The sequence below is a fragment of the Miniopterus schreibersii genome (genome assembly GCF_964146895.1).
Source record: "Miniopterus schreibersii genome assembly, chromosome: 8".
NCBI lineage: Eukaryota > Metazoa > Chordata > Mammalia > Chiroptera > Miniopteridae > Miniopterus > Miniopterus schreibersii.
The window spans coordinates 42,060,164-42,083,865 of NC_138109.1; the positions used below are offsets into that span (position 1 = coordinate 42,060,164).

At 35.3% G+C, this 23,702-nt stretch overlaps 1 protein-coding gene across 1 annotated transcript; it reads right to left on the reverse strand.

Annotated features, from left to right (window-relative positions):
* Positions 1-22,946, reverse strand: LOC308560450 (uncharacterized protein C1orf141 homolog; the record flags this gene model as incomplete). The annotated part of the gene is made up of 8 exons (XM_081144372.1): positions 1-2,842; positions 4,453-4,642; positions 6,334-6,403; positions 9,978-10,116; positions 11,646-11,713; positions 14,640-14,752; positions 21,066-21,226; positions 22,872-22,946. 8 exons carry the CDS (start codon positions 22,944-22,946, stop codon positions 2,276-2,278), a joined length of 1,383 nt encoding a protein of 460 aa, XP_081000498.1. The 3' UTR covers positions 1-2,275.
* Positions 22,947-23,702: the final 756 nt, after the last annotated feature.

Sequence of the window (23,702 nt, forward strand, 5' to 3'; positions counted from 1 at the left end):
TAGTCCCAGGACACAACACAACCTCCACCATTGTCTTGTGATTCAGAGACTGGGCTCCAAGGGCCACACTCAGATTTCAGCATCAGAATGGAAACCACGTCTAACCCCGCACCCCACAGCTTGACATCCCAGCCGACATTTGGTTTAGGAGAATGACAGGTTTAAGCTGAGAGGAGAAGAGAAAGGTGCTGACTTTAGGTCACCATCTTCCCGGAATCCACTGCTCCCAGCTGTCCAGCTGTTTTAATGGAGAATCCTCAGCAAAATGGAATTTTTAAGTTTTTTACCTTCCTGAAGGATACACTCACAAGCTCAAGCAGAAACCTTCAAAAATGACTAAAACAAAAATCCTTTTTTAATTTGGATCTACTTTAGGCAAAAGTCTAAATACTGTAGTTAGATTTTAGAAAAGATTGAATTAAGAGACTTTGAGGGACATCTCTTAAAATGTTATACTTAGACATTAAGAGCAGGGGCAAGAGGGCATAGAGGGGATAAATGGTGATTTTAGAAAAAGAAATACATTTCAGCATGTCAAATAAAGTAAAAAGAGAGCAGGGGGAAGGGTAGGAATAGGAAAGGAATCTTTAATGAATGTTTATCATACTCAAGGTACTTCACATTATTTTTTTAATCCCCAAAATAATACTGTAATAAGGCATTGCTGTCCCCGTCTTAAGGAGGGGATACAGTAAAGTGAGGCTCAGATAGTTTACATTATTTGCCCAAGTTCATTCACATCTGCCCAAATCTAAGCCCCATAGTTATCTTATACTGAATACCAAGAGGGAAAAATGACCATCATTACTGTGCTATTATTAGATATATTTTCTATTTCTTTTCATTTGTATTGTTAGTGATGAAAAAGAGTTTGTGTTTTATCTCCTGAACCAGCAGGGCAGTTAGGAAAACTGTTCTGCTTTGTAGTGAGCCTGGGAGAAGGGAAAATAGGGGTAGCCTGGGGGTAAAGGGAGCATAGATAATAGCAATAAAGAGAACAGGAGTGTCAATCCCTGTTTGTTAGACAAAGAGAAAGATGGCTTCAGACTTGGAGCTGGGGCTGCTGCTTCTCCCCAGCCAGCAACCAGAAGAGAGGCAGACAAGCCAGGAGAGCTCGTGTGCTCCTCCCCAGCCTCCAGCACACCTGAGCACGCCTCATCCTGAAGCCTTTTCTTCTGCTCTTCCGTCATTTAGTCTCCAGTTACACTCCTCCCTCCCCCTTCCATCTCCATTTTCTCTCCATCATTCTCTTTGAGAGCCAAATGTTGCCTCTGCTTGTGAAGACACACTTGAGAGTAGCATTGATGACACACAAGAAGGAAAACGTCCAGTCTGAAGTGGAAACAGAGGAACCTGAACAAGTTTATCGCCTCACCTTTGAAAGTTTTCAAAAGACCCCCCCACAAGCCTTCGTCGAACTGAAATGCTTCTAATTTTTTAAATCCACTTCTCCTCAACTACTCACAGTTAAGATTTTTCAGAAAAAAAAAGTCCTTTAACAAATGGATTACAAGCGAACTTTTGGAAGGCAACTTGTTTCTAAGTTGAGTTCTGCCTATATACTGTTCAGGTTAATGAGAAGTTAATGAGAAACAGTGAAATAGCAATGTAATAATATGCTTAAAATGTTTCATACTTTATAGGATTTGCTAAAAAAATTTAGTTATGAAGGATAAGTTATTCTTTTAAATTAACAATTCAGAAAAAAGTCCAAGTTATACTTGAAAAAGGCATTTTACAATAATGAAGTTTGAACATTTACTAACCAAAAAAACTATTTGAAATTTTACAAAGCCTTTTTAATTGCATGAATTGCTAATGTAAAATACAATGATTATCCAAAATGCCGATATGATTAATTCCACATGGATCAGGTTAATGGTACCTTTGTCTTATTTTATATTTAATTTTAGAGCAAGGTTGTTGATGTTATTTGGCTTCCAATAGAGAATTTCCAGGATCAGTCCATCACATTCTTGGTCCAAATCAAACTTGACTGTAGGAATGCTGGTGATTGAGGAACTAATTGGGATAATTCATGAACTAGTTCCTCTTGTTGATACTTATTTCCTAATTTTGTCCTTTTGTTTTGTAAAACATTGATTTTTCTTAAACAGACTACTGTTGATTTGTAACTCCAATTTCTATGCTTTGCTTCCTTATATCATCCATTAGAACATCACTATTTAGATAAGAATTTCTTCTATGATCTTGAAACTTTGTTATTTGCTTCTTGTTACCCAAGTATTGCTGTAAACAGTATTTTATGAGGCATTTAATTTTTACTTGGTAAGCTGAACAAATCGTCCAGTGGAGTTACATTATGTAATTTATGGATTTTGAGTACCTTTTTAAAAGGCTTTGAACAACATTTGACAGGGAAGGAACTGACTTTGCTCATTCTTTCAAATTTGCCAGTTTTAGCACTTGTTTCATGAGTAACAGTTTTACTAAGGAAACCTACAAATTCTTTTGTTAGGCAGGAAAAAGTCTCTGAGAAATTATAGAGTTTATTCCGAGATATGTTTTTGGATGTTTGCATAGTAGTTTTCTTCTTTAGTTTATCTTCTACAATTCTATGACCCGCTGCAAAAGATATTGCTTGTATACAGTTCCTCCATGCTGTAGGCATAGTTCTTTTAGGTTTGGAAGAAGTAATAAATTGATTATTAATTAAAGATTTGAGAATTTCGTGATTTCTTTCTAAAGCAAAATTTGCTCTTTTACATGGGTAAATGTTTCTATTTTCCATATAATGGGGAAGAAGCCTATTTTTTGTTAAAAGTAACATTTGTACATATCCAGTCTCATGGAAAATTATGGGATTTGTGTCATTTTGTCCCTGTGGATTAAAGAAAAGAATACTTAGTCATCAATCTATTGAGGCAAGAAGGCTACATATATTTTTAAACATAAAAATAAAATAATAAAATATTCTAAAAATTATACATAGAAGTTTTAAATATGAACAATAGTGGTATTTAAACACACACAAAAACAAGTGCTTGTATGTGACACACTTCCTTCTCTTCTTAATATTCTACCAAGATGTTAGGGTTAAAAATCTGAACTTTTGGCCTCCTAAAATCCTTTTTGAAATAAAGCAGGATATTGGTAGAATAAAACATCATTCTGACCTTTCTTAGATTTCCATGTCCAGAAATAAAAAGCATATCAAAAAATGAATTGAGTCAAAAGGTCGTAAGAGACATAACTGATGACAAGCCGAAATTATAAAGTCTGGATATCCTAGTAAATAATTCAGAAAATCTAAAATGATCTTTACAATGATTATATTTGTTACTGTGTCCCAACACTTAACACATAAAAAGCGCTCAATATATATCTGCAGAATAAAGTAGCCAAAGTAGTAGACTGACTTAAAAATAGACTATTTTTATTACAGTAGTAGCAAAATTTGTACATATAATCTACTCACTAAACTCTTCCCCACATTTCCATTCTAGGGCAAAAAAATTAACTCCAAAGAAACTGTTAAATATAAAGATCACCAGTATTTAGTTTATAACCTAAGAAACTAGGATCCATCTAATTGTTTATTAGTGTACCTAGTTGAAAGACATGTTAGTGCCTATGATTTCCCAAAAAGTGACAAAAGATCTGGTTTTGCAATCCATTGGTGATGCCAATGTTATCCACTTAGCCACAGTAGTGGAGATCCGTCATATTTTTGGTCTGCCCAATACCTTAGGGAATTTTTCACCTCTATGTACCTTGAGGAAGAAGCACAGGAACTAGCTTTATCAGCCTCTCTTGAGGTTAGCACATAGGCATGTGACCTGGGCTCTATCAATAAGATATACCTAAGACAAGTGTTTAATTCAGAAAAAGCAAGCACTGTGAAAAAAACAGGCATTGTTAAAACCATTCTAGTGAGGATGGTGGTAGATATATCCCGCTTTGAAGGGCGGCAGTGGCAAGGGTCTTAGAAATAGTGCTCCCTGCCCAGAATCAGAGTTGTTAACTGTTATCTGTGACATCAGCATGGGCACCTGTGGAGCAGTCTGAGGCTGTCATTTGGTGACTTCTGACTGGATAGCTTTCAAGCCAGATTGTCTTTCCAGCCTTCCTAGAACCTCTGTGAGCTACCAAATAGCCTTTAATAAATGTATTTTCTGGTTGAAATAGCTAACGTAAATTGATAGAAATATGATACATGATCCATTTTTAATACAATTTTTATTTGATATTTCTTTATAAGCAAGAAAATTTGATAAAGCCTTCTTCACTTAAAAAACACACAAAATGTTCAGCTGGTGCAAAGGAATTCCCAGTTTGGGGGTGATGGTTCTAAAAAGAGCATTATGACTTTAAGTGCGTGAAACTAAAAGAAGGATTTACCAAAGATTCTGGTCACTTGAATATGATATTCCCACAAGCAGTGAGAATACACATATTTACTGAACAGTGGTAGATAGCCTTATTACTTACCGTATGAGAAGTTACTGGCTTTGCTGGACTAATGTTGATTATCTTGGCATTTGGCTTCTTCAGTTCATCCTCAAAGCATAAGGGGAGCAAGCTTTTCTTTCCTACTGAACAATTCTCATTTAATGGATCATTTCTGACAGGTTTACTTTCTTTTGTACTAAAATCATTCATCTGTGGAGGAGATTTTCTTCTGAAAATGAACACAAGTTCAGAATAAATGTCTATAGGGCTGATTTCAACTTGTCAGTTTTTGTCTGCCACCCCCATTCCTCAAAGTCACTGCCAACACCTCTCCCAAACCCTCTGTCATAGACTTTAAACCTGATAAGACATGCCTTCCTGCCTGGTTTGGGGGAGGGGACAGCAAAAGTGTTGGTGGAAGCAAGACAGTAATCTGTGTGCCTCTTCGTTTTATGAGTGGGAAGAAGGAATATTATGTAGGTTGAGGAGAACACCGAAAGTAGAGAGGTATTTCCACATCCTTTGTTGAGATTTTGGGAGAAAAGTGTTTTGCAGGGCAGCTTCCTTCCAACATAGGGTGGCCCCAGCTTGGTTAGCAGGATGGAACGGGTGGTTAGGCAGAGGGTATAATTTTCATCCTAGGTGTCCCTTGGTTCATGTGTGGCATGGACACTGACTTTAGGCTTGCCAAGCGGCTTGCCATTGCAATGGTGAGGTAACCCCTAGCAAGGGCTCAGCATAAGGAGGGACAGTCTAAGGGCAGATGAAGGACATGACAGAGACTCAGAGAGTCCTACCACACTAATGAGAGTTAACGGTGGACACTATCTAAATTCAGAGAGTAGACCATATATACATGAACCACCGGTAGCAGCAGTCACAGAACATCTAGGAATGAAACCAGCATTACAAGGATTCTGACAAAGACCCTTGGTCAAGTACCTTTCCTCAATGTCACAAAGTCCAGTGAGCCCCTCCCTCATCTTCTCAGATACCATCTCAAAAGAAAGAGGACTGAGATAAACCTAAAGAGACTAAATATTATTGCTCCAAACAAATTTTAAAGTACATTGGATTAACATGATTTTTTTTTTCATTACATAGTTTGAGCAATCTTTACTATTGTATTCTCTCCATTCATTTTACCATGTCTTTCTCTCCATTTGACGGTAAACTTGGAGCAGATAGAACATGTTTTCAGGGTCCGAATATAATGCTTACTAGCTAAGCAGTCTAGGATTAGTCATTGGATTGCAGTATGGGCCTGAATAGTAATAAGCCAGAATAAATCCATTCTGGCCTACTAGAAAATAAAAGGCAGAACTCTTCCCGTTAGAAACATCACTGTACAGAATAAAATATTTAAAAATTTAAAATAAATTACCACCCAGCTGATGTCGCTCAGTGGTTGAGCACTGACCTATAATACAGGAGATTGAGGTTTGATTCCTGGTCAGGGCACATGCCCAGGTTTTGGGCACAATACCCAGGAGGGGGCTGCAGGAGGCAGCCGAACAGTAACTCTCTCATCATTGATGTTTCTATCTCTCTCCCTTCCTTTCTCTAAAATCTATAAAGACATATTTAAATAAATAAATAAATAAATAAATAAATAAATAAATAAATAAATAAAATTACCTCTTGCCCTGGTTGGTATGGCTCAGTGGTTAGAGCATCAGTCCATGCACCAAAGGGTCTGGGGTTTGAATCCTAGTCAAGGGTACATACCTGGATTGCAGGCTCAATCCCTTGCCCTGGTTGGGGCACCCAATCGATGTCTCTCTCACATTGATCTTTCTCTCTCTCTCTCTCTCCCCCTCTACCTCCCTTCTACTCTCTCTAAAAATCAATGGGGAAAAAAATCCTCTGGTGAGGATTAACAGTAACAACTAAAAAAACAACAACTATAAGATAAATTACCTTTTATTTACATAATCTTCTAAGTCACCAACCAAATTAAATGGTTCTTCAGGGTTTTTTTCAGTTTGAGCTGAAATTATAAAAGATTGTGATAAAAGGAACATATATACTATGGCATTTAAGAAATATCTTGTATAAAATATTTTACAATATAAAATAACATAGAAAGCACCAGATATAGTGCTTGATCTGTAGTAGTTATTCAGTAAAAACTTCTTATGTGAACAAGATAGAACTGGAAAAGACTATCTCAGGTCTAATGAGACTATCAAGGATCTGATGTTTAGCTAAGACATAAACATAAAACTGGCCCTGAAGATTTTTGTGGAAGAAAGGCATTCCCATATTTCCAAATATCTTCAATGTGTAAAGTCTTATTAAGTCTTATTAGTCAGGAGGAAGTCTCAGACGGCTAAACATTATTTGTATGGCAGGAGGTTATTTAGCAAATGTCAAATAGATCTGGCCAACTGACATAAAGAAAGTGTCCAGGGTTGAACTCTTCCAGTTATACTTGGTAGCCAATTCAGCATTTCTCTACCTTCTTAAAAGTGTCCCCAGACATACATGCTATTAGCAATAAATTCAGCTTCTTTCCTTGTCCTCAAGTAGTTTGTATTCTAGTGTAGTGCTTCCCAACCCTTTATTTCATAGACTCCTTATTTTAAGTTTTTGAGCATATAAGCCAATTATTGTCTAAATTTTCTTTCATTTCATGGTTAAAAACATTCTGTCAAATTGTGACCATCAGCTATCTTTTAAATAATTTCTTTTCTTTGCTACAGAATTTTTGATAGGTCCAACATTTTTTCCCTTGTTTTTCTACTTACTAACCTTTGTATCAGGACACTTAAACCTGGGCTTGATATTAGTCCAAAAATAATAAAGGTAAATTTTCTGTGGATGATCTCCCAGTTTACCTGAATACTATTAAATTCTCCCCTTAGAAATTAACGTGTAAACCCAGGTGTTATCTTATGCATTGAGTTCAGGCATTCAGCTTCCTGAGTAGGCTGGTGAGGGAGCTGGAACTGTGAAAAACCATGGGGAAATTTGTTTCTGTGCACTGCATGTTTTGTGTAGCTTCTTCATGACTCTAATGCGGTGATGATGGTGGGTACTCTGTCCATTTATATGTGAGGGGTCACTTGGGTTCCAGTAATTTAGTTTGAGGAGGACTTTAGTAAAAGAAAGGTCTCATAGTTCTTAGGCTGTTCAATGGGGTCGTTTTTTCTTTGCACAGTTTTCTTTGTGGCTATTAATTGCACTTGCAAAGATGGTTCCTAGGAAATTGTATCTTGTCTCTTCTGTTGTCAACCCTCTTTTCAAGACCTTGCTCCTCCAAGTTAAGAGGTTTTCCCCCTAACTGAATATATCTGAAGCAATACTAGGAATCCAAGGAAACAAATGACTAGGTGTGGTCATATGGTCATTATATTTCTCTCAAAATACTGCTAACAGTGACTTGGAATGCCGTTGACTTGCAATAAGGAGAGGAATCCCAAGGGAAGGACTTCCTTCTTTCCTTCCTTCTTTCTGTGACCAATTATAAACCCCTTTCCTTTGAATGCACGCGCTGTGTGTGTGTGTGTGTGAGGGGGTGTTGTTAATAGGAGTGTCAGAATATCTTTTACTGACTTTTACAAAATATGTTTTTATTGATTTCAGAGAGCAGAAAAGGAGAGAGAGATAGAAACATCAATGATAAGAGAATCATTGATTAGCTGCCTTTTGCACACCCCCTACTGGGGATCGAGCCCACAACCTGGGCATGTGCCCTGACCTGGAATCAAATCATGACCTCTTGGTTCATAGGTCAATGCTCAACCACTGAGCCATGCTGGCCGGGCTTTTACTGACTTTTTAAATATTTTTCCTTTCTCCTAGGAAATGAAACTGTGCACTGACTTCTGGAATCTCCTTTCAGATTACTTCATATTGTAATATATAACAGATGTTCTTTAAGCTTGGGATAAAATGTTCTAGTTTTGATGTAATAAATGTTTCTTCTTTTTGTATTTAAGTTGCCAACTTTCCCAGAAGTCTTAGTTTGGGACTTTGATAAAAGAATTATAATGCCTCTCCTGAGAGAGACTCCAGAAATTTTACAAAGGAAAATTTGCTCTGTTAAGAGGGTAGACCAGCCTGTCTCTGCTGTCAGGGAACACTTTGGAGAAGATGCAACACCTAAGTGGGATCTTAAAGAATAATGCATGTTTTGTTTTGTTTTTTAAAAAAGGACTGTTAAAATTGCCTATTTAACAGACCTTTTCCCCCTTTCTTTGCTAACAGAACTCTGCTCTTATTTATCTTCCTCCAAGCAACTATGTCCTTCAAGTGAGGCTGGGCTCCTTCCTAACTCAAGCGAGTGAATCTTGAATGATCTAAGCTTATGCTTTTCAAAATGTGAGCTATTACTCATCACGTTAGACACTAAGTCAAGTTAGCATCTCCTGACCAGCATTAAAAAAAAAAGAAATAGAATAGAGTGCATCACATGGATCTTAAGTAATAACTGAACCAAATACTAAAATACTGCAGTCAAGTTCAACTTATGGAGAGAAAGACAAAGAATTAGGGCTCCATGAACCTGAATCTTCTGCTCCACATATATATTAGATTGTAATATAAAAAGTAGTTCTTACAAGGGTCACATTGAAAGTTGGGAAAACTGATTTAAGCTGATGATGATTTATTGGTTTAGACATGGGTGCATGAAGCTGTTGTAGCCAAGGAGACATAAAAGGAAGTCTGCTGGAGGCCTTTGGGGAACATTTTCCTCATTTTTACAAAGGGACCAAAGAGCTTTTCTCTTTTTCAGTGGATGTTGTTACCATACAAGTTATCTGATCTAGTAGTCACCATATTTTACAGCAGGGCTGAGTAAGAAGACAATGAGGAAAGACAGAGGAAGTGGATGTTTGATGGCATCACTAAACCCCTTAAATAACCAGCCCTGCCAGTGCTTTACTGAGGGACTTATTATTTTTTGAGATTATAAATATCTGTATTGCTTAAGTCACATGCCATCATTTTAATTGCTGCTAAAAGTGTCCCAACTATTAAAGATGAGTAGGAACCTATCAGGTGGAGAAATAGGCTCTCAGCATAGAGAATAGAATGGATCAGATCACAGAGTATTTGGAGCAGACTGCTCATTATGACTAGAGTCACTGTGGGTAAACAGACAACAGAAGGCTGTAAAGATCTTACTTACCATACTAAGCAATCTGGACTTGACCATTTTTGTAATAGAGTGTCTTCAGGTGTTATTAAGTAGTGAAATAATATGGTAATATGATCAGATTCTGATATGCCTTGGTTCAAGATTTTCTTAATGCTTATGTCTAAAAGTTGGATGCAGCTCATCCAGGCATGGCTCAATGGTTGAGTGTTGGCCTAGGATCCAGGAGATTACGGTTTGATTCCCGGTCAGGGCACATGCCTGGGTTGCGGGCTCGATCCCCAGTCCGGGGGGGGGGGGGCAGGAGGCAGCCGATCAATGACAACTCTCTTATCATTGATGTTTCTATCTCTCTCTCCCTCTCCCTTACTCTCTCTGAAATCAATAAAGATATATTTAAAAAAAAAGTTAGATGCAATTAATTTTCAATTATTTCAACATAAGCACACAATGTATATACCTCTAAATAAAGTAGTGTCTTTTTCCTTCTTATAAGCATTAGATTGAATGCTGGTTATAGGATAAGAGATTGTAGAACCCGACTTTCTTCTACATTCTTGTCTCTGCTGTGAATATAATAAGGGCTTAGCATATTCTACCTAAACATCGGGAAAAAAATGGAAAACTGTTTTAGAAATTGTTTCTGTCCATGTGTATATGGATAATTTATACTTGATGATTCACATTTGGAATATCTAATTATGATAACTAATAGCTGTCTAGTTCTTTAAATTCTTTAAAATATAACGTTTATTTAATTCTCAAAAAACCCCTATAAGATGGGTATTATAACCACTTTATGGATAAGAAAACAAATCTACAGAAATTTAAAAATTTGCCTATGCTCATGTTTTTACTAATTTTTATTTTCTCTGGCTTTAAAACCTAGCCTTTATATCCATATAAAACTTAATTCTCCAAGTGCAGGGAAAGTCTAAAGTTCAAATACTGAGAAACAAGTAGCCTTCTCAATTTAGACAGAGGCTTTACTCTCTCATACATAGAGTCAGTGCAGCAGAATAGCCCTGAGTAAAGGGGGAGAAACTGGAACACATTATCCAAATTTTCCTACAATAGAGTCTCAGATTGGCTCCATATGTTTTTACTTAAATATGCACATCTAGATATTCAAAATATACATATGCATATGTAAATATAAACTGCATAACTTGTGAATCTTCATCAACAAACCAAACGTTTGTTTAGCACCCACAATTGTTTTTCACACTAGGCACAGAATATATGTAGTTCTGGATAATATGTGATAAAAATAAAGCATATGACAAAAATCTGGGCCACAAAGAACTCACATTCTTATTGGATAAGTATGATTACATACATGAAACATTAGCAAATAATGTAATAAAGAAATGTCACTAAGAACCAAACTAATCAATAAATGAGGAGGAGTTTAGAAAAGAGGACTATCGGTGAGGGCTAAAATAGACAGAAAAGATTTCATCAATGAGGAAGAACTTAGTGCTATGATTTGAAGATGAGGGTATTTCAGAAGAAGCCTAGAGTATTCATAAACAGAATATTTAGAGCAGGGAGCATTTATCATTTATTGAGTATAACAGACAAGTTTGAATAGGTAAGAAGGAAAGTTGTAAGAGAAATAGATTACAGATGTGAAAGTCAAACAGAGAAACTTTAATATAAAGAAAAATTACTAAAATTGACTTGAGAAGAAAACCTGTTATGGTAGTTGTTATTGTAATTACATAATCTAAATAACTATTGCATGCTCAAAAATAGTCTTGGCTACACATTAAAAGATTAACAAGTACATACATATTTTCATATTTTAAATTAAAATAAAATATGTAACTTATGCATATATAGATTATGATACTCTGTCCTAACCAACTTTATAATAACTGCTATGCCGTATCATATTTAATAAATAATTTCTGCTATGCTGATTGTCTAACAAATAATATATTATTTCCTCTATTATTTCCATATGTAAAGTTTTCCATAATATCAGAGATAAAATCACTTTAAAATCTTATGCTTTTGAATCCTAAAATCCACTTGAATTTGGGATTGGTAGAAGCATATAAAAAATTATTTGGGTTAATGCGAATGGCTATTAAGTAGTTATAAGCATACAAATTAAACCTACCTCATTTCTATCCTTAAGATAAAGAAAAGTTCTATTAGATCTTGATTTTAGATTTTCTTCTACTGGTTCTAAAGAAATAAATCCAAACATAAATGATATTTCCATACTATTAGACTGCTTTTAATTTAACTCAATAAACTATTTTCTCTGCATTAGTAAAATTTTTAGAAATGTAGTTTGATAATCTTGTTTGCTTACATAAAATTGCTTTTACATTTTTAGAGCTAAATATGTTCTAGAATAATGTGCTTTAAAAGTGAATTTCTATTAACAGAATATAACTTTTGATTACTTACTATAATACAATAAAGCTGTATGTTGGAAAAAAATGAATTTCTAAATAAAGTAGAATCATACTTGATAGTCAAATTTTTTTATAAATTCCTTTGTAAAGAGAGATATTTCCCTCAATCTGAATTACCCTCTCCTCATCTTCAATCATGAGTTTTATTAATCTGGATTATCATTTAATGGATTGTCTTAAAGTAGGCATACTATAGGGCCAAGCATATAGACTTTGGATTTAGATAGCCTGGAACCAAAGCCTACTTTTCTTGTGTGTGAGTTATGTAGACTTAGGAAAGTTATTTAACCCCTCTGAGCCCTAGTTTCCTCATCTGTTAAGTGAAAATGATAGTACTTATCTTAATAGGGATGCTGTGAGGATTAAATGAGATAAAAAATAGATGTAACAAACTTAATACAGTGTGTGGCATTCATTCAATCAATGGTTATTTGTTAATCACCTATAATATGCCAGGCACTGGTGTTAGACTCTGAAGTGGTAATTATTGTCCAACAATGCATACATTTTAGTGGGTAATACAGAAAATAAACAAGTAAAGAAACAAAGGATTGGATAATTATAAGTTGAGATATATGCTGAGACAGAAATAAACAGATTTTGGTGAGTGAGAACAATACAGGGAGGTATAATTTAGGTAGGGTAGTTGCTATGTACTGAATGTTTGTGTCCTTCCCAAAATTTATTTGTTGAAGCTCTAATCCTCAATGTGATGGTATTTGGAAGTGGGTCTAATTATGTTTAGATGAGATAATGAGGGTGAAGCCCCCATGATGGGATTAATGCCTTAATAAAAAAAGGCTGGAGAGGGTGGATCTCTCTGCCCAATAAGGACACAGAAAGAAGGGCGGCTGTCTGAAAACCAGGAAGGGGGCCTTCCCCAGAACCTGACTATATTGGCACCCCAATCTCAGACTTCCAGCCTCCAGAACTGTGAGAAGTAAATATTTGTTGTTTAAGCCACGCAGGCTACAGCAGATTTTTAGAGCAGCCTGAACTAAGAGAGAAATTGGTACCTTACTAGGTTTTAGACTTGCTTGGGCCCCATCACCCCTTACTTTGTTCCTATTTCTCCCTTTTGGAATGGGGATGTCTATACCATCATTCTATTTTGGAAGCACATAATTTGTTTGGTTTCCCAGGTTCACAGATGGAGACAAATTTTGCTTCAGGATGAATCATACTTTGAGTCTCACCCATATTTGATTTAGATGATATTTAGATGGGATTTTGGACTTTAGTAATAATATAAAACTCAGTATGAGAGTAAAATAATTGAAGTGTTCTAAGATCCTTTTATTGTATAAGGGCAATAAAAGGATTCTGAAAGGATGCATATTGTAATTTCTAGGGTAATAATTTAAAGAAGAGAAACAGTATATAACTTCCAAATTATTAAAGGGGAGAAGTTTAAAATTAAAAAAATTCAATCAAAGTAGATACAAGAGCATAGGAAAAGAAGCATAGAATCAACAGGAGAGATAGAAAGAACAAAATAAGATTAAATATAAATGGACTAAATGCTCCATTTCAAAGACAAAGATTATCAGAGTAGATTTTTAAATCTAACAACTTGATGTTTATAAGAGATAAATCTAGATCATAATATTATAGAAAGGTGGTAATAAAATGATGGAGAAAGATATACTATACAAATGTTAGCCAAAAGAAAGCTGTATAACTACAAGTATTGTAATATTGGATAAGATGAAAATCACTTCATAATGAAAAGGGTTCAACTCACTAGATATGTAATAATTCTAAAATGTTATGCAATTCATAACATGGCCTAAAGTGTATTAAAAATCTGCACAGCAAAATTTGACAATGCTACAAATAAGAATAAATATGTCTAAAATTTCCCATTAATTGTCAGAACAAACCAGCAGAAAAATCAGTAAGGATATAGAAGAGTTGAAAAACACAATGAACAGGTTTGACCTAAAAGACATACAGAACACTGCACTCGACAGCTGCAGAATATACATTATTTTGAAGCACATATGGAGCATTTGTAACAATTGACCATGTAATGGGTAATAATGCCATTGTTAACTAATTATGCAACTGAAATTATACAGAGTGTATCTTCAAACCACAGTGAATTGAGCTAAAAAAACAATAATGAAAAGATCATTAGAAAAGCCTTATATATTTTGAATTAAGACATATACTTTTAAATAACCAATGGGCCAAAGAAGAAATCATAATGGAAAATAGAAAATAGACACAATACTCTTGAAGAACAAGGTGGGAAGACTTGCTCTACCAGATATCAAGGGTTATTTTAAGCTACAGAAATTAATGTTCCTGTAAAGTAAGTTTCTATCAAGCAAATGTCCATACTTGATTGATTTTTTAAAAACAATAACAAGGAAACTTTTAGGGTTGAGCGAAAAGGAAATTCAGAAATTTACTTTCTTGAAAAATAAATAAACATAAAAATATTTTTTAATTTTCAAATTATATAAATTATCCATTCTGATATTTAACATCTCTTTCTCTTAGGAAATTCTTTATAGCTCACTAAAATCTTTCACACTGCAGTTATAACCCATATACTTCAAGCAAATGCTTTGAACAGAGACATCAAATTATCAAGAAGCTTTAAGATACAAATACTAAAGTGTATAATAAAAGCATGCGTTAATAAATTAAAGGAGAAACAAATACATTACACAAAGCATTACCTAGTGACTTGTTTTCTTGATTTTTTATATTTGTTGGTACAAAGTGTGGTCTTAAATTCAACTTTTCAAAATCACTCTTTCTAGGTTCAGGCTTATTTTTGAAGGAGACATGCCTAGAAGAAATAAAATTAATGTAATTAAAATAATCAGAACATTTATAAAACGAATCTAAAAAACAAATTTGGAGAAATGTGGTGAAGTCCTAGTTATATAGATTTGGATGTTATGATATTAATATATTCCAGTACAGAGTGTGAAAAATTGGGACTCATTAAGCAGGAGCTGAAAATATTAGTGATATTCACTTGAAGTAGAGAGAGAATAGAAACTGCTGTTTGTCATAAAATTGAGAGCACTTCAGGAAGTTGTTGGTCAGGAGCTGGTTAACCCTTTTAGAAAAATATGCTGGAAAATTGTTAAATGAGATACTGTGGACCTTGCCAGATGAGTCAAAGTGATGAAACGTGGAGTTAGGATCAGTTCAGACTCCAGATCACAGCATTTATTTGTTGTAAACAGTAATTTTTGTCCACTAAATTCTGACTATTGATGGTATATAAGGAAGTTAATGGTCTATAACTCATGGTATTTTTGACCTCTAAATGCTTATAACCCATGATTCAGTCCTCAGACCTCAGGCACTCACCTGTAGTCAATATTACCCAGTTCTACACCTTCAAATATTGCCCATATGCTGATGTCTCCAGAAGTATAGACTAGACCCCTAACTCTTCTTTGAGCTCCAGATTTATATGTCCAACTACTACATGACTTCTGCATTTAGATGTATTATAACCATCTTAAATGTAACATATCTTTAACCAAATTCATGCTTCCACCTCCTTCCCAATCTGTTCCTCATCAGGTTTCCCCATCTGCATTCAACCAGACGCTTAGGCCAAAAACTTTGCAGTCATCTTTGATTTCTTTCTCTCATTCCCCATTCTCAATCTGTCAGCAGATCTCACTAGAGACTTGTTAACTCCAGTCACCATGCTGGACATTACATCTCCCAGACATTTATATTATAACTGGAAGTTTGTACTTTTTGATCACCTCCATCCATTTCAACAGCTAGCTTCTTGATGACTAGAGTTGGCCAGAAAATAACAATGAGAAAGAAGATGGTAACAGTGGCCAGATTAAGAATTTTGGTTTTTTCCTCTCCTTCTTCCCTTCCTCCCATACAACTGGGTGCTGGTAAATATTTAATAGCTTTTTCTCTAGTGTTGGTTGATATTTTCATTCATATTAAGGAATAATATGAAACTGAACAATGAAGACATATGTTGTACCTTCACATATTCATTAATGACATAAGCTATTTCTTTGCTGAGACAGATAATAGTTTTTGAATATTAGAATAATCTTTCCTCAATTTTCTTTTTTGCTACTTAAAGTATAATGGCTACAGGAAAGAGACATACTTTTAAGTTTAATCTTCATCATTAACATTTTCTCCTTAACTCCTTAAATCCAGACAAACAACAAATAAAAATTTGATTTGTAGTATTCGCCAACTTCTATGATTAAATATTTCCATGGTTGATTTCAAGCTACCAATGGAACATCACTGAATATGGAACTGAGAAGAAATGTGCAGTAGCATATTACATAATAGTTCTACCATATGGATACAATATATGTAAATAATTTTGAGACCATAGGTAATAGTAAAGGGTAATAAAATAATTAGGAAGTGATGAGTTTTGAGTATTATCTTTGTTTTTAGTATGTCTTTGAATTCTTAGTTTATTTAATTTTATTTTTAATAATGACTGTTTAATAATGATCTCACAAAATTCCTGAAAATTCAACAGTCAGCTCTAAAGAACTGGTAGGAGCTAACTCTAGCACACCACTGTTCCCAACCCAGAGGAAAAGATATTAGAAGATGGAAGAGGAAAAGGTGTGCTGAGGAAGACCACACCCACCTTTCACTCACAGGTAGGGGAACAGGAAGAAGGAAATTGCTGGCCATACCCTTTTCCATTTCAGCTCTTCCAATGTCACTACCCTGGCTTGATGGGAGCAGGGAAAGTTGATTAGTATGTGGGATCAAAACACTAAATTGGACAGACTTTTAATAACCAGAACTAGTCAATGAAATTAGAGAAATAAAAATTGTTATATGTTATATGTTTCTGAGTTAAGAATAGACAAATGAGCCCTGCTGGCGTGGCTCGGTGGTTGAGCAGTGACCTATGAACCAGGAGGTTGCTGGATATATTTTGAAAAAGGAATAGACAAATGAAACGGTTAAGCTATTATTTTATTGTAGATTTTTTTAAAAATCTGTATTTATAAGTGAGATTCATCAATGGTTTTCTAATTCTTGTGGTCAGACTGGAGAATCAAATACAGCTTTATAAAAAGAATTGGAACTATTTCATCTTTGTCTATGCTCAGAAACCATTTAAATAGTTCTTTAAAACTTTGAAGAAATGCACCCTGACAGCTTCAAGGAGGTATTTTTGTCCTTCAATAAATGCATACTTAACATGATTTATAGGAAATAAATTGAATTAAGTGCTAGATGTTTGGGTTACAATTCTGTTCTCAATTGATTATGACTTTCTTTCCTAGTTTACATAATCTCATGCCATGTTTCTTTCTTTTGTTAATCTTCATTATGGGGATTAATTTTGTGAACTTAGTTGAGATGTAACTAAATTATAAATCCTGCTACCTACAAGCAGGTAGACTTGTAGAATAGATAAAATGGGTATATAGAGTCCTTCTAAACACAAAGGGACCTGGGTGAGGGTGTTCTATTACTCACTGAGGAATGAGGCACAATAACTTTTACTACTCAGTTTACAGGAGGGTCAAAGTTTCTGTTATTCTATCAAGTTTCTTCCCTAAAAGTAGGTGTGAAGAACTGTGAAAAGTCTGAGATTTGACCCCACTTACAAACTAACAAGTTAGTCTGTCAAAGTTTCATCTATGCTGGCAGAAGACATGAGACTCCTGGATCAGAGACAGAAGACTATTTGTTATTCATAGTAACAGGAGTAACACAGTCTACGCTAGTTCTCTGAGCCCCTCTTCCACCAGGTAACAAGCAGAGGACCAGGCGACACCTGCACACACAATGGGTTATATTACAGGAATGGAACCCTAAGCTTAGGGAGTCCAAATTTTTATAAGGACATGCCTGCTCTTGCTTAGAAGACAGCACTATCTCTGTCTTCCAAGGCTGTTTGCTACATAAACATATTTGAAACAATAGTCAGAAACAAAGGCAGCCAGTGCCTCTGCTCATAAGATATACAGAAATACAAGAGACCTTTGGAGAATTTTCTCCCAATAGTAGAAAGAATGAATGGAAGGGACAAGCGCCGAGGAATAAAATTTGTGTTGCTAGTACTGGGTTCTTATAATATGAGGAATGAAACTTGTAATTATAAATTTTGTGGGTTAATTCACTAGCATAAAATTATAAATCTGGTTTTTGTAAGTTGTATTGATTTTGGGCTGCTTGTATTTTTAAAAATTCATTTCCCTTAAACCTTTCCCCCCTTCCATTTTTGATTTTATACTTTAAAAAATTCCATGAGATTATATTCTATTGTAGCTGAGTTAAAGGAAATATAGGTAAAGACCTTGATTTTGCATTGCATGTGCTGAAATTAAAGGGAGGCTGCTGCATGTTCCTGGGATAAATCATTGAAGTGGCTCTGGCACATGAAAGTAAGAAAACCCAAGAGACAAGCACAACTCAGATGGAAGCATGGGGTCTGTTCTAAAACCTGTCTCTTCCCAACTGGAAATCCCTTATGAACTCCTTCCCTGGTAATTCTTTGGAATATTTTATGTTTTCATAGGACAGCCTCTGTGAGATGGAAGTCCAGAGCCTTCATTTTGGCACCAGAGACAATTTCAAATACATTTTTGCTTAATAAAGATTCCTAGTTTGTATCTTTATATTATCCATATTTCATTTTAATTTGAATATTTCGTCAAGTAAGTTCCTTAGAAAGAATACGTAGGCAGATGACATTCTAAAGTATTTTCTTTCCAAAAAATTGTTCTCATATATAAATGATGATTCATCCAAATACAGGATTCCTGGATTGCCATTCTGTTCAAAAGTTAAAAATGGTTTACTGTTTTCCAGTATTAGAAATGCAGATGAGACATATGAAACTCATTTGATTTCCTTTCCTTTGTAATTAACCAATGTTTTCCCCCGCCTTTGGTACTAATTTTACCATAAGTCTAGCACTTGGCAACCCTTTTGATCTGAAAATTCATGTCTGTCTTCAAAAAAGGGCATATTTTTCTAATATTTCTTTGCTTTTGATTTTTTTACCATCTGTTTCTTGCTCTCCTGATTTATATATTAGGTATGTATTTAGATATTGACTGTCCTGAAAACTGCATGTTTTCACTTATCTGATCCTCCCAACTACCCCCCATCTGCTGAACTTTAACACACAGGTATATTTTATTGTTGCTGTTGTATCTCCAGAGTATAATAGTCACTCAATAATTACTTAGAGAAGAAAATCAATAAATGAAAATGACAGTAGTATGTAATAGCAAAGCTATTGTAACAAAGATAAATAAAAGTTATCTGCAAGGATTTTTTATTTGAATTTGGTTTAGAGCCCTAGAAAAAACAATGTTATATCAGAATGAGAATTATTCAAGTATGAGTGAAATCTAGTATTATATTAAATAGTAATTTATGTTTCACTTTTGGAAATAGAAGACTAGGTGGTTTGGACCAGCTATCCTGAGAACAACTAAAAAAGATAGACAAAATGTTAAAACATTTGTTTAAAGACATCCGAGAGCTCCCTAAAAAGAGTAAGAAATTAAGAGAGCCCAATTATCTGGGCTCTCTTCGACATTTCTGGTGCCTAGAAAAATTTTATAGCATTACACACATATACAATGCCAGTGAAAGACCAACTATGACATATTCAGACTAGTCCTTATAAGTACACAGGAAACTTCCTTACTTAATTTTGTAGGTGGACTTTTTTGATGTTGTTGTTGTGTAGACCCTGAGAAAGGTGATATCTATTAATAAGGGTGCCCGGTAGCTAACTGGGCTCAGATTTAAAAAAACAAAGCTGCCCTGGCCAGGTGGCTCAGTTGGTTGGAGTGTCATCCTGTACACAAAAAGGTTGCGGGTTCAATTTCCGGTCCGGGCACATACCTTGGTTGTGGGTTCCCATCACCATAGAAGTGTGAATGGGAGGCAATCAGTCGATGTTTCTCTCTCTCTCTCAACTAATCAATAGAAACATATCCTTAGGTGAGGATTTAAAAATAAATAAATAACAGAGCTTAGCAGCTGTTTCTATACAGAAGCCTCTTACACAAACTGCACTTCAATGAACTGCCTGCCTGCACTGTGTTCCTGCTGGCTAAGCCAGCACTTATAAAGGAGTTCCTGGAATTCTATTTCAACCAATAGGACTGAGACTTTCCCTGTCCAATCAGAGCTGCACAGTTATATCCCTATCAGCATCCTCACTGACAGTCAGAGCAGCTCCATTCTGACCAATCAAAACAGTGCCATTTGGGCCAATCAAACTTTGAGGATTTGGAGTCTTCATTTGCATGAGGACAGACCAATCCCTGACCAGGGGTGGGAACTTCTCTCTATGTAAATCAGCTCCCCTCTGTCTCCCAGAGTGCACTTTCCCTTTCCACCCAAGCCTAAAGACTGTTTCCACAGCTGGAAGATGTCTTGTAGGAACAGAATTGAGCTATAACACTATTCAGTTGTTCCATAGTCTTGCTGTTCTCATAGTCATACTGTATCACAATTGAGCTGTTTGCACTGAGTGAAGTTTCCTTCTTCACTGTATCCCAAATTAGAGATTCCTGTTGGCATTGAATTAGTGCCAACAACCATCAGTTGACAGCAGTATATTAAAGTTTGAAATAAATCCTGATGTTAATTTGAGGCAATATAATACAGCTCAAGAAAAGTCTTTTTTAAAAAATATATCTTTATTGATTTCAGAGAGGGAGAGAGATAGAGAGATAGAAACATCAATGATGAGAGAGTCATTGATCAGCTGCCTCCTGCACGACCCCCACTGGGGATGGAGCCCGAAACCCAGGCATGTGCCCTGACTTGGGAATCAAATCTCGATTTCCTGGATCCTAGACCAATGCTCAACCACTGAACCACACTGGCTGGGCAAGAGGAGTCTTTCTTTAAAAATTTAGAATTACAATTACTATCTGCAATTAACATGTGCAATAACGAAATATTATAATACATGTTTTATAAACTAGGAATATTCTGAATGCTTATCTCGTATGTTATAATTCGTAACCACTATGAAATATACCTGTTTGACAAAGCTGACATTTAATATAGACTGCATAATCTAAGACAAATCTAAAGTAACGCTTTAAAACTCAAAACTGAATGTCTGAAGTAGTTAGAATGGTTACCTTTTAGTTTTTTTAATACCATGTGACTTATCTTCTCTCCTCTTTGATACTGTCATAGATGTGGGTGTAGCAATAATAGCCTCTTCATATTCCAACTGAAAATCAAATGTCAGGGGTTTAATAGGAGTCTTTTTCTTTACGCAGCTCTGAAGAGTGTTTTTCTGCAACAAAGCCAAAATATAACACTGAAAAAAAGAGTACTTTTCATATAAGAAAATCTTGTTTGGAAAGGACAGAATTAACCTCACTTTACACACTCATACACACACCACCACAATTTATGTGGTAGTCAGTAATGTAAAAATAATACAGATTGAAAGTCGGGGGTCTTGTACACCAACTTTTTTTGTGCCATTGCTGTGTGACCTGAGCTGCTCTTTTCCTATTAATGAAATGAAGATGTTGGACTAGATAATGATGAAAGCTCCCTCCTAATTCTAAAATTCAGAACTTAAGAACAACCTATATCTTTAGCAAAGACAATATTGATACGTAGAGTTACTGGAACCATAGCAGGCCGGTTTCTCCAACCTGTCCCTCTCCCTGTCACCGCGTATGTTGTGGATCATATGATTTGTCGAGTAGCATGAGTCAGTACTAGAGTTAAAAAAGGAATCAAAAGAGAACTTTGTTCATATATTTATATAGATGGACTGAAGAGGAAAAAGGAGTGCTGAAGAGTGAGTTAAGGAGCCAAAAATCTTCTACAATGAATTCTCCCAGAGCACAGCGCCAAGGAATAAAGAGATGAAAAATCTGAAAGCAGGTCAAAGGATGCGGGAACTTTTGCTTTGGCCAGCAATGTCAGATTAGGCGCTACGGGAATTGCCTTCCTGCTCAAACTACTAGAAAACGAGGCGAAATACAGGAAAGCAACTGTAAGCAGGCATCGGAAAACAGGCAGAGCAGGACCACAATCCCCAAACAAAGGGAAATGAGGTAAACCCGACTACAGTGCTACCTCAGGTTTCGAACGTCTCCGTTGAGGAACATTTCGGGTTAGGAGCGCCGTAAACCCGGAAGTAAACGCTTGGGTTTGGAACATGCCTCGGAAGTGGAACCCGTCACGCGGCTTCGGCTGAGCGCAAGGTCGTGAGGCCCAGCTGTCGGCTGTTGACCCCTCAGTTTTCGAACGTTTCGGAACTCCACGGTCTCCAGAACGGATTACACTCGAAAACCGAGGTACCGCTTTCATAAATACGTTTTTTCACTCAAGGGCTCCTCTCTGTCTTCCTTGGTTTCTCCTGCGTGCTCTTATCTATGCCTCACTTATTCACACTGCTATATTATTTTGCATGTCTTTGTGTAACCAAATTAAATTGTTCATATGTGCTAAAAAATCTGTTTTTTTGAGGACTATATCCTTTATTCTTTATTATTCTTCATTTATTGAATTTCATAGGAGTCTTACCGTTTTACTTTAATTTTTATGAACCTTAATTATTTGTAATTTGGTAACTATACCAAATATTTTCTTTCTTTTAATAAACCAAGTAAATAATTTTTAACATGTTTAACATATTAATAAGAACAATAGTTTGTAGTCACATTTACTATTTGACTGCTTAAGCTCTTAAGCAGTTTAAATACATCATAACCTAATATGGCCACTATCTAGAAGTTACCTTATATCTAATTAATTCTTTACAGTATCCACCTACATTGATGACTCTTTCAACTAATATACTTATTTGTTTTTTACAAATTAATTTATATCTTCATATTAACTAAAAAGTAAAAATAATCATTCACATTTGAAACGAACTTTTAATAATTTAATTAAACTTTAGCTTTTATTTTACAAACCTTTATTCTTCTGGCCAAAAATGTATTTGCTTGCTCATTTAGAACATCTAACTTCTTTACAATTTTTTCTGCCATTGTCAGTCAGTAAATTCCTATTTAAAAAGAAGAAAAATAAAGAAATCTCTAAAACAGTTTAAACATATAATTGATTATGTAGGTATAAGTTAAGAGACTCATCTTTATATTGCTGTTTTAGGTAAAAAATAAAATTGTAGAGGTCATAGGATAAATTCTAGAATTGTAGAGGTCAACTTTTTTAGGTAGAAAGTCACATGATCAGAACTCTCAGATGTGTGTAGGCCCCAGGAATTTTTAAATGTATAATAAAGGTGAATTGAAAGTTCAAGATTACCATATGAGAAGCAGATGTGACTCATACTTGAAGTATACTTGAAGAATATGCAGCTTGATTTATATCTATTTTCTTTTGTCATGATATAATTTTAATGAAAGTAAATGTGAAGAGCTCACATTTATATAATCAGTTGCATTGAAATTAAATTGGTCGATGATCCAAGACCTTTAATATGGCACTTCTAGTCCCCCTCTAGAAACACATATACTATGTGTTTCTTGAAGGCAGAAACCATGCCTAATTCATCTTTGCATCCCTAATACCTAAAAACCTGAATGAATTAACCACCAGCACTAGAGGAATTGGACAACTATAAATGCTATGACTGCTTTTAGCCTGCATTTACATTTATGAGAATACACAAATTTTTGACAGAGTCTTGTTGAGGTCCTTCTAGATCAAGCCATAGTGTTGAAAAACATTGCTTTCTCTCCCATCTTCAAACTTAGAAAGGCAGCATGTGTACTGGTAAGCAA